The sequence below is a fragment of the Triticum aestivum genome, chromosome 2B (assembly GCF_018294505.1).
Source record: "Triticum aestivum cultivar Chinese Spring chromosome 2B, IWGSC CS RefSeq v2.1, whole genome shotgun sequence".
NCBI classification, from domain to species: domain Eukaryota; kingdom Viridiplantae; phylum Streptophyta; class Magnoliopsida; order Poales; family Poaceae; genus Triticum; species Triticum aestivum.
The window spans coordinates 390707277-390719586 of NC_057798.1; the positions used below are offsets into that span (position 1 = coordinate 390707277).

General features: G+C 49.2%; 1 protein-coding gene across 1 annotated transcript; it reads right to left on the bottom strand.

Moving 5' to 3' along the window:
• Positions 1-3220: 3220 nt before the first annotated feature.
• LOC123045071 (uncharacterized) lies at positions 3221-11618 on the bottom strand. Its single transcript, XM_044467996.1, has 2 exons — positions 10463-11618; positions 3221-3607 (listed from the first exon to the last, which is right to left on the bottom strand). Exons 1-2 carry the CDS (start codon positions 11559-11561, stop codon positions 3564-3566), a joined length of 1143 nt encoding a protein of 380 aa, XP_044323931.1. The 5' UTR covers positions 11562-11618; the 3' UTR covers positions 3221-3563.
• Between the last annotated feature and the right edge of the window lie 692 nt (positions 11619-12310).

A 12310-nucleotide genomic window follows, 5' to 3' on the forward strand; every position in this document is an offset into this window, starting at 1 on the left:
TGGCATGTGCCTTTGTCAAACCTTGCTGGTGTTTCGCGACAGAATAGCTCCTTTTTTGGTGTAGAGTAGTAGCAGCGTTTATTTCTAGTGAACGCTGCTAGTACAGTAATAGTAGAAGCGCCCATAATTTTTCTGGACGCCGCCGGTAGTTGGCCGAGTTAGCGGCCGCATTTCTTTCTAGCCGATAGTTGCTGCTGGCAAATTCTATAAGGGTTTCCTGCACTAGTGCTAGTATCATATACATGATATTAGTATATGATGCTTCTCATTGTCCCTTGTACATAGGTATTAGAGCACCTACAACCGGAGTTGGCTAACCTATGCCCCTATATGTCCGCGTCCGGATGTAATTCTATCCCGATCACATGATGAATTTATGATTGGGTAGAATCGCGTATCGAGCGCATAGCAAGGTGGATATCATTACAACATACCATATACTGAATAGATGAGAATACCAGATAAAGGCTTACACTCGCCACAAGCTACAACATGAATATCTCAATACATCAAAGCATAGCAATCATCATATAGAAGAGCAAGATCAGACTACAGATGAAATCAAACGAAAGAAGAACGACATCCACCCTGCGATGTCTCAGGCTGCCAACTGGAAACCCATCATATGATCGTCGAAGAAGAAGAAGCAGAAGAACTCCAAAAAGAACAAGCATCGCTGTCATGTCACAACATCGCTTTACCTATACCTGCACTTGTTGTTGTAGTAATCTGTGAGCCACAAGGACTCAGCAATCCCATTACCATGGGTATTAGAACTAGCAAAGCTTAATGGGTATGGAATGGTTAAGTGGTGAGGTTGCAGCGAGCACTAAGCATTTGTGTGTGGCTAACTTATGAGTACAAGAATAAGAAGAGTAAACTATGTATAGTCAGTCGCATTCTAGTATGATCAAGAAATGATCCTGAACACCTACTTACGAGTCAATCATAACCCCGGCGTGTTCTCTTCCTGAACTTCCTTGAAAGGAGACAATCATGGTTACTCACGCGGTTGATGTATTTTATTTGAAGTTTAGGGTCAAGTTCTCTACAACCGGGTATTATAAATTTTCAAGTTGCCACATAACCGCGGGTACGGCTTCCGAAAGATCTAACCATGCAGGGGTGTCTCAACTTAGTCCATCACAAACTGCCACAATCAGCTTTGGAAGACCTCAACATCGGGATAGCCCGAAGCATCACCGGAATCCCGATGCAAAAAACATTTCGACAATGGTAAAACAAAACCAGTAAGACCTCCCGACATGCCAACACCCCGATTGGAGTCACACATATCTCGTAATCAGACCACGATCGGACAAGCGACACGTACATGTAGCAAAGACCCCAAGTTACCAAGGGACGGCCCCACACAGTGCTCTAGTTTGGACCAATACTCATGAGGGGCACTGGCCCGGTTTGTTGATTAATTATTTGTGGGTTAGCTACTCCATATGCATTTTATCTAGTTAGGCAAATGTTAACACCAATGTTGGGTCTTGCTGGAAGAGTTTTATTCAAAGCAAACTGTCAAGGGGGTCATAAACCCCAATCATGTTAGGAAAGCTAATCAAGAAACATAACACCGGTATGACAGAAACTAAGGCGGCGTGAGTAGAATAAAACACCAGGCAAAAGGCTGAGCCTTCCGCACACAATCAAGTATATAGATGCATTAATTAAATAAGAGAGATATCCCATGATATCCATGTCCCAACATGGAACAACATGCAACTAGCAACGCTATAAGAGGGGTTGAGCAAAACAGTAATATATCCAAACAAACAATTTGCTAGGAAGGTGGGGGTTAGAGGCTTATCCTGGCAAATTGGGAGGCTTGACAAACAAGGGATAGGTAGCAAGACATAGCGATAGCATCGAGATAACTAGCAAGCAAAGATAATAGTGATATCCAAGGTAATGATCATCTTGCCTGGAATCTCGCTTGGAAGAAGATCAAATCCATGAAGTAGCCGAACAATCGTAGTCGAACGAATCCTCATACTCGTAACATTACCAAGAACTATCGAGAAGAAGCACAGCCGAAAAGAAGCAAACAACACGGTAAGCAAACATCACATAATCATGGCATGGTGCACAACCAAGTATGATGCATGTCCGGTTTAATGAGGCATGACATGGCAAGGTGCACAATCCAATACTACACATTAAGTGAAGCTGACGAAACTCCACATTCAAATATTGCATTCCACCCTGTTTATGTACTCATCAATTTTAAATGTTGGTCAACATGGTAAGAGGTGAAGCATGAGCAAACTATCTATCTAAACAAGTTTAAATGAGACCGGAAACAACAAATAACAATTCAGAAAATTCCCCATAAGTAATTTTTGAAATTGGTACTATTCTGCCCTAAAACACAATTTTATTGTTGTTAAACATGTAAAGTAAGTGCACCATGTTAATCTACATGTTTTCTAGACATGTTACATATATAGAATATTTAATTCAGAGCTACAATTATTTAGTTATGAAATAAACTATTTTAACATGTCATTTTCACAAATTAATGTAAACATCAAATTTAAACATGTTAACATGGATGTAAGTTGGATATTGTGACCAAGCAGGCATCCAAAGTCCGCATCCACGACCGGATCCATCAAACCAAATCCTTAAATTCATACTAGTCTCATGCAACGCTAAATTATATACATAGTTCATATATGTTTTCCAATTTGCCATCGTCCTTGTCCTTCTCCTCCTTGGGGCAGTTTAGCCATGGCACGGACCGCCCTGCTTTGGTCTTTATTCACCGCTTATCGGTTATGCGTGCACGGAAGGCATCCTCCATCTCTGCCTCACGTGTTGTCAAAGCCGCCACCATCTTGCAAATGGCCATCTGCTCCTCAAGACTTCAAGAGATGAGCATCCAGTCCTCGGATCCGGACATCTCAAAGTCGAATCCAATGGCTACCGTGGACTAAGCCGGTTGTATTTATATGGATCAGATGGGTCACGGTGGGCCAGATCCAACGTATATGGGATCAGATGGGCTACAATTGGCCGGATTCAACATGGCGGACGCGTCCCATATCTGCCCAAATATGGGGGTTGCCGGTCATTCAGGCCGTGTTTGCAAGACGCACTGAGTGGCAATTTTGCATCCGCATAGTGACCAGCCAGGCCGCCCGGGCGACGGATACGGAGGTCCGGTTGTAGATGTTCTTAGGACATCAGTATATAGATAATTCAGCCATTTAACTGCCAATATTTTCCTGGGTGTACTCAAGCTCAACTACAACATGGGCAAACAAATTCAAGTCATTTTCAGGAAACGCATACATGCATGCACACACGCGCCAATGCACACATTAACTTTTAGGTGGTTGCGACAAATATGACAGGAACAGCAAGCTAGTTTCGGACTCATGATCACAGACAATTTGACAAGAACCACAACTGGTCACGGTGATTAACAACGTTCTTACTTAACCTTCCCAATGGAAACAAAAGCACTAGTTCAACGCAGCATGGTAACCAGCAGAACCAAGGCGTAAATTTGCCCACTTGGTACTTAACCATCATTGAGCAGCTCGTTATCACTGGGTTGTCGCTGGAGATGGCAATCTCCCATTAGCACGACCTGAAAATGTTATCAGAGTAAGCTCTGCATTAGGACTAACATTAGACATGTTAATTCTGAACTCATAAGATTTATAGTACCATCGTGAAACTGCTCCCTATATTCATATATTGAACCTCACGGGTTCTGACAAGGTATTTAACAAAGTGCATCAGCAATATAGAAACAAACCGAGGTTGAGGCCAACAGCAAGCCTAATAATAACTCACAACGAACACCACCGAAGGACCTAAGTCAACATAACCAAGCCTCTATTTCCGGGGACGTTTTTGCCTTGATGTTTCTCCGCTTGTTTGACTGTGACGCCTAGACGTATCGTATGATGGCACGTGCATTAAGTTGGTAGGCTATGGGGTAGAAAACGTCTGGTGCCTCTACACTTGCAATAACAATTTTCTTAACGTGCGTGGTAGTTTGTGGGTGCAGTTAGCAATTTATTGTGCGCGTGGGCCCTGCTGACCCGTTGACCTGGTTGTGCAGCCTCCCTTTGGCATTTGCGTAACGTGTGTGGGCTTCGTTCGTTATTTGGGCTGCATGTGCCCTTCCATACTGAAAACGTTGCCGCTTCCACCGCCTGATCTAGAGGCTCCTTCCATTGTTTAGTATAGAGACGCTACTATTTTTTGATTGAGTTGGATGCATGTTAGGAATAGACACATGTGTGATGTGACTACGTGGATGCATGCAAGTTTGCGTGTGCTGCTGCTGATGGTCAGTGCCGCTTAGCCTGTTCGCACTCGATATTTCTCGGCGCCGCTACATTCCTGATCTCCAGAAGGCTCCGCCCTCTCTCGATGGTTCGTGTCCTTTTTTTCGTTGCTTTTTGTTCCTATAAATAGGCTTCTCATTGGTTTTGCGAGCTTCGTTTCTTCATCAATCCAGACTAGACTAGATTACATGGTCCGCTCTTCGTCTCGCGGGTATCGATTTTCTTGAGTTGCGTTCCATATGGCCAGCGGCATGCAGCGTTTCATAGCTAGCGGCACCTGGCATGCCACGAGTCTAACCTGCTAGGTACCCAGGCCAGCCGGGATGTGCGCGCAGGATAGGCCACCGATCGCGTTGTCTGCACAGGGAGTCCGCGGCGGCCCGGATGTGTGCGCAGGCTAGCTAGACCATCAACCGCGTTGTCCGTGCGGGGAGTGCAGCAGGCGAGGTGGGTTTCAACGGTTTTCTGGGGCTCACCAACGAAGCCCTTGGACGGGCGGAAGTCCACGCGAGCTGGATTTCTCCGGCGAGGCCCTCTTCCCTTCTTTCACGTGTGTGCGTCCTCTCCGTCTGGGCGTTGATCTGAGGCAGGAGGCACAGCGGCTGCAGGGCGCAACGGTGGCAGCTGCGGGAGGCTTCCGACAAGTGAGGGAGAAAACGGTGGTGCCGATTGTCGGCGAGGTTCCAACAGCGCGTGGCTTAGCTCGCACTCCGTGGCCATGGTGACGGGCTGACGGCCAGCGTGACGCGACTCTGCGGTGGCGAGCACGAAGCCATGGAGGGGCTCACGCAACGCATCGCAGCGGTGCAGGTGGCTCACTGGTCGACCGTATGTGGTGGGCGTTGGCAGAGCTCAGTGCGCTCAGTGCGCTTACGGCGGTGTGCGGCCAGCCGGAGCTCGCGGCGCGACGACTGTTAGGGCATGCGCACGGTGGCCGTGAGGAACCGGTCGTACGCGGCTGCGTCATCGTGTAGGGCAGCTACAGCCTGCTGCAACCCAAGGAACTCGCCGAGCTTCAGCGCGATCAGACTGGAGAGCAGTGTCGTGTAGATGCCCAGCGTGTCCAGGATCTTGAGTCCGCCGAGCTCGCCGGGAGGGGGCCAGAGATGCTGGTCACCGCAAGGCCGTTTTCCGCTGTCTCCATCTCGACAGTCAGCCCGACGTCATCGTCAAAGTCTCATCCTCGGCTGGTGCCACCAGCGCCGTCTGGGTCACTACCTCGACAACCGCACAAAAGCCGCGCCATCTAACTCTCCTCACCAACGCGCTCTCGGCAATCCGCCTCCCTTCTCGGCGCTCGACATTGATTGCCGGGCCGCGCTGCCGCTGCCTATAGGCCGCCCGTGGTGCCCATCCAATCTCCATCTAGGGTGGAAGGCAGTCTAGATGCGAGGGTTGAGGACGAAGGAGCCGTCATGGCCGGGGCGACCGACGACGAGCTGTGGAGGCGTGGTGACGGAGGCTGTGGATACAGTTTGTCAGCAATAGGAATGAAACAGACTGGACTGGCATGTTTGAGATTGAAGGAGTGCCCAAATATGCCTAAAACGGGAGTGCACCAATGGATGTTTATTAGTCAAAGGAATGCGAAACCTGCCCAAGGCGTAACCAGCTGTTTTCAGGGAAGACAGGGATCTGACTGAAGGCACAGGCACTCATGACTGTCACTCAGCTTAGCACTATCGGTGCATAGCAACAGACTGAGGACCTGGGATATTGGTAGAACTGATAAGCAGTGAATGCTACACAGTAAACTCTATTAGAATAGAAGAACTCCACCAAAATGGAAAAGAAACCATCAGGTCATTGTACTAAGAAGAAAGAAGCAACAAGAGACGCTGAATATTCTACCCACGAAATAACAAGGGGAGTTAATTTTGACACATGGTATGAACTTTGGCAAGAGACTCAACTGAGCTGCGTCACCACTGGGCCAGCGTGCAGTCTCGAAAGCTAAACTACTTATTAGAGGAATGTAATGACACCTGAACGAATTGAATAACAAATTCAGACAAGTTTTGTATACAAACCAGTGGTTTATGCATGCAAAGGAACATGCAAAATGATTTCTACCAAGCCACAGTCATAATAAACTACATCAGACACTCACATAACATGACAACAAAGAGCAAACATTAGTTTAGTTTTTTACTTCCTCCATCCCATAATATAAGAGCATTTTTTACACTACAATAGTGTCAAAAATGCTCTTATATTATGGGACGGAGGGAGTACTTTTTCTAGAACATCGCAAACATGATCAGAAGGTAGATAAATTAAAGTGGTACTAAAATAGATTACTTTGCCACTAAGATCTCTTTGCAGGGAGCCACTGATGATACAACAGTTGACTATATATAATACTAGTAGATACCAGTGATACTGTAAACGGAAGTGCATATAATCTATCTTCTCACTGTATCTAATGCTACAAAAGAAAAACAAATACCTCGTAAATAGATATTCGCTCAGCTCACAAATGTAAGATGTGAGGTGCAGATACAAACGCTCCTCCCCTGGTCGCTCCCGCCCGCCAGGGAGCGAACCCTAGGCGTCGCCAGCAAGCTCCCCTCCATCCCCACCTTCCCTCGCCGCCGCCGGCGAAAGTCGCCGGGCGAAGCCCGCGCGGCTCGGCGGCGGCGGGGTCCTTTCCCTCCAGCTCGCGGAGGGGCGGCGCGGGCCGTCTGCTTCGGCGGGAACTCGGCGTGGCGCTCGCGCGGGTGCGCGCGCTGGCATGGGCGTCCGCGTTCGGGAAGGCGCGCGGGGTGGCCCGAGTGGGCGGGGCGCGGCTCGGGCGCTCTGGCCTCTGGCGGCGCGGATCTGGCATTGCGGCTCCGGCGGGTGATGACCTCAAGGCTGCGCCTCCGGCGGGTGGCAGCCGCGGGGGCGTCGTTGGCTGGATCCGGGGTTGCGGCCCGGCGGCTCCTTCCCAGCGAGTGGGGGTGGGGTGGCGCCCCCCTTCCTCCCTTCGGGTCCTTCATCTCCACGCGGGTCGGCTTCCTGCTGGCTCCTGGGGGTTGCTGCGGTGCTGCATCAGGGTGGGCGCGAGTATGGGGAGTTGCGGGGCGAGGTGGGACTGGAGCGGCCGGCGTGCCGGCTCCAGTTTTGGCAGTGGTCGGAGTTTGCCGACGTTCCCGTCCCCGATCTGGCGATCTTGACCTCACTGGGCCGATTCGGGTCCTGTGCGCTTGTGCTCTGGGAGAAATCCCTGCTCACCCATTGTGTGAGCCGACCATGACGGCGCCACACCGGCGTCGAATACCTTCCTAGAGGCGTGGTCTCCGAGCTATGTCGCGTGGATCTGCTTCGGCGTGGTTCAGGCCGTCTTGCTGTAGGGATGTGGGATGTGCTCAAACTCCGGGTGAGAACCTTGCATCGACTTTGTCGATGCCGGCGGCAGCAGCGTCTATGGACGTCGCCTTCCTCGCAGGAGGTGCTGCTGTGGAGCTCCAGCACCTACGGTACTCTGCTTTGTGGTCACCGGGTGAAAACCTAAGATCAGGCTCGCCGGATCGGATGATGGTGTTGCGTCTTCGACAACACTTCCTCCTTGGAGGCGTCATCTTGGGGGCCCAAAGCGACGGTTCCTGATGCGGCGTGTGGTTGAGGGTGGTGCGTTTTGGTGGTGGTGGTGCGGCGAGCTTGGGGCCGACGGTGGTGTGTTTCTTCTTCATGTGTTTCTCTTTGGCTGTCCTTCGCGTGGTCTCCGTCCTGTTGCTATGCATGCTCAAGACCCTCCCATGGTTGCCGTTGTGCTGCGGCGAGCTTTCGGCTCTTGGTGTTGTCTTGGTTCACCTTTGCTCAATGACGACGCAATGATGCCTCCCCAACCTGCTAATCGTTCTGACCGCCCGTGGCGGATCTTCCAGTCAAGGTTCGTGTTATGGTTTGGCACTCGTTGATTATGGTTGATCCTCTGTTGTGCCGTGGGGCTCGGTACGCACGCTGGTGCCGTGCGTTAGGTTGTTTGCAGAGTCTTGGTATTGTGATCCCTCGACAGAACCCCACATCTACTTGTGTCTCTCATGGTGTTGGTCTTTCTGCCTGCTAGCTAGGTCATGCCCTCTCCTGGGTGGCACTTTTTCCTCATCTTCTGTAACCTTATTACCTGTATGGTTTTCGGCCCGGTTTCCCTCATAAACGGGGTCAACTTGTTTAGGTTTTTGATCCGGTTTCCCTTATAAACTGGATCAGCCAAAGCTTAAGGGGTGACTCTTGGCTTTGGCAGCTTTTTGAGCAATATATTCAGGTGGGGATCCTCTCCCCCCGTGACCGTTCAAAAAAACAAATGTAAGATGTTCTGACTTTTTTATGCATCGTAAATAGACATGTTTTAGTGTGTTTGTTCAATCATTTCAGTCCATATGTAGTCCATACCGAAATATCCAAAACATCTTGTATTTGTGAACGGATGGAGTACTTTGCTACTGACGTTCTTATGAACCTAATATGCCCGCAAGACCTCTGAAAAAGAAAACTTGTTCACCATCACAGTTCTGCTGAAAGTTAAGTTTCAAAAGCCTCTAGGGAATTGCTGAGGAAGATGTCCAACATCTAGCCAACTATCGATCCAAAAACTAATGTACAGCAGTAAGCTGCAAGATTTGTTTAACCTTAATTAATACTCCCTCCGTCCGGAAATACTTGTCGGCGAAATGGATGTATCTAGATGTATTTTAGTTCTAGATACATCCATTTTTATGCATTTCTGCGACAAGTATTTCCGGACGGAGGGAGTACATAGACAGCAGTACAGCACACTATTCTTGAGATATTTTCTCAACAAACTCAAAATTACAACAACAGCGACAAAGCCTTTAGTCCCAAACTCAACATTAGACCCTCTTTATTTAGTAAATTGCATAACCATTTCCGGAAAGACAAATGTCTCTATGGTCTGCAAACTACTGGCCAACTGATCAAATGATATTTCTAACATTATTATGCTCATACCACAACAACTTAACCCTCAACTCTGAAGTAATCCAGGCCAAAGTGAGGCAGGGGCAGAGAGCTAACCGTCTTGGGCCCCTGGTCTGGAGGGGCCTCATCTTGCATGTTTGCAAAGGTGTGAATGGCTCATATTACTTAAGCGCTGGGATGCATGCATGGCAATGGCATCATTACCTGCCCTAGTAAATAATCTCCAAGCTAAAATCATGAAAGCAATACTGCAGTAGCACTGTCGTCTAGTTTGTGGTGTGTGCCGGCTCTTGAGCCTTTGACCCTGATGGATTTGTGTCGAACCTCGCTTATGTTTTCCCCTTTATTTGTGTTGAACCATTGTTGTAAACGCTAAAAGGGCTTCAGTTCGCTAAAGCCGGCAAGTGCCTCTTTTCTAAAAAAAATGTTACATAGTCACTGTATTCAATTTAATACTTGGTGGTACTAATTTACCATGTTTTGGTTGTTTACTCCATAACATGTTATTTCTACTAGCTCGTTATTAGTGTAGTATATTTTTTTAAGTAGTTATTAGTGTCGTAGATGAATAGTTTTGTTGGACAATGCTCTTGCATGTGTGCATACTTGTGTAAACCAAGCCCGGTTATCTTTTAGTTAGTGTTGTGTCGACTAGTTTGTTGTATTAACTTTTTCAAAAAAAGCTTATTTTGTCGCCTTTGATTTGCAATGTTAAAGAAATTTTCTCTGTTGCCACATCCTTGGGTCGCCATGCCATCAGTTTCACTTCAGACCGCCCCTGTTGTAGCATGATGTGTTACACCAGCAATGATAACATTGACCGTGGCGCCTTTATTTAAATGGCAACAATGGGCAGAGTTTGTTAAGTCATGGCTGCAAGAATAGCTGATCATGTAATATTGCTTTGCTTTGCTTGTTTGGATTACATATAGATATGCAGTTTTCCTATTTTGTGGCTTATCTCAAGCCTTTTGTTCATAACATTTTTTTTTGAGATATAAAAATTGCAGTGCCATCAAAAAGAAAATAAGGAGACAGAGCAATAGAGCACATCAACACAATATATGTATCGACGATTGCCTAGGTAAATCTTACAAATTGCAAACTCAGTTCTATATATATTCCATTATGACTGAATGTCCACAAACTTTTTTTATTTTTATTTGCGGGGGAATGTCCACAAAGTTCAATCGTATAGAACTTGGTAAGGTTGAGGATAGTACCTGGAGTACAGAAGCTCATGTAAGGAAAGACATTGAACAATCCCTTCTCGCACACCTTGGTCACTTGCTCCGACTTGAGCTCGATCATGAAGACACCAGCATGCGTGCTGACGAAAATGACATCGGAAGCGCGGCCCTTGGCAAAGGCGGACAGCAGACACAGTGAGTGCCTTGGGTCGCCAATGGAGAGCATATCGAGCTTGATGACCCCACTTTTTTTCCACCGCGCGGCTCTGCCAGGACCCGTCTTCAGCACCCACAGGTAGAGGGTGAACATGTTAAGGACAGCGAGCCCAAGTCCACCATTTTCCACTGGCATGATGACAACGCCACCCCCATCCTGGTTATCCCCACCCTCGTAAACGTCCATGGCATCGATCACTGATAGGCCCCGATCGCCGGCCAAGTTGTAGCGCAGGATCAGGCTGCCGGTCCCACAGGTGAAGTAGAGAGCGTCTCCCACCATGACGGGGGGCATCGAGTCGACATAGGAATCGAGCTCATAACCGAACTCAACATAGGACGGCGAGCTCCACACACCGGTCTCTGAAGAGTAGAGGCAGGCGCGCGCGCCGTCGTCGTCGGGGTCCGTGCCGACGAAGGCCACCAGGAAAGGACCCCCATGGCAGTCAAAGTGGTCGCAGCCGGGCGTGGCGCAGAACACCCCCGCGTTGTAGCAACTCCCCCGGATGGCGGGGTGGCGCACGCGCTGCTTCTCGTTGGTCATGGGGTCCCAGAGGGTAAAGGAATCCGGGAAGCTGCGGTCGCTCAGGAGGACGCGGCCATGGCGGCAATCGAAGGCGAAGCTTTTGCCGGAGTCGGGAGGGCGGAATGCCGTAGTGGGGACGAAGCGGGCTAGGCCGGACAGGTTACGAAAGAATCCCAGCACGGGAAGTGCTTGATGGAATTCGCGGTAGCGGCGGCGGAAGGCGCGGCCGGAGAGGAGGTTGCCCCAGAGCTTGCAGACGAGGGAGGCGCGGAAGAGATACTCCGGCTCGTCAGGCGGCAGTCGGAGGAGGATCTCGACGATGAGGTCATCGGGCAGCGCCGGCAGCGAGTCATGGCTCGGCTGCGGCTGCGGCTGCGGCGGCGGAGTCATGGTGCGGTGCGGTGCGGGCTTGGGGCTTTGGTTGGGGATTGGGATTGGTATAAATGATGTACACCGGCCCACCGAACGGCCTAATCTCGCGCGGTGACACGCGTGCGTGACACGCACCGCAGCCCCACGCACCGCTTTTGGCTGGGGTCAAACCTTGTCTTTCCACCGCGATTTCTCCACCACTCGTTCCTTCTCTTCTCCTCTAGACCCCAGCCGGTGCTCTCCTTTCTCTCTTTTTTTTCAGATCTTTCTTCACGTACCCACCACCGCCTGCCGACGCTAGTTTGAGTATTTTTATCTAAAATAATACAAGCATCAGGATTTAAACCTCGTGAACTGAGGATACTCATTCAATTACAAATTGATTCGCGCTATTTGAAGAAATTGGTAGATTAAGTTGCCTATAAATTAATCACGAGAAAACAAATACAAAGGTTCTTACAAAGAAAATGAGAATAATTAAGCAGGCTTAGTTTTGGAGAATTCTGAGTGTCACTAAGGGCATCTTCAAGCCGGATCCGTAAACCGCTTGTACCCGTCCGGACCGCGGAAGTCATCTAAATCGGGTCCGCATCGGTCCGCGGGGCGGTTCAGACGTGTTTTCTCCCGTAAATTGGAGACAAGGTGGGGGAACTTTACACGAGTCCGGACAGCAGACATGTAGGACTCTGACACCCCCGGCCCACCCAATCCCCCTTCCCGATCCTATTGTCTTCCACTCCGCTCCTTCTCCCCCTTACTTTGCATCC

Excerpts from the sequence above, each read along its gene's own strand:
- LOC123045071 (XM_044467996.1), bottom strand. The coding sequence starts at position 11,561 with ATGACTCCGCCGCCGCAGCCGCAGCCGCAGCCGAGCCATGACTCGCTG. Across the intron at positions 3,608-10,462 it reads CATGAGCTTCTGTACTCCAG|GTCGTGCTAATGGGAGATTG; the intron begins GTACTATCCTCA and ends TAACATTTTCAG.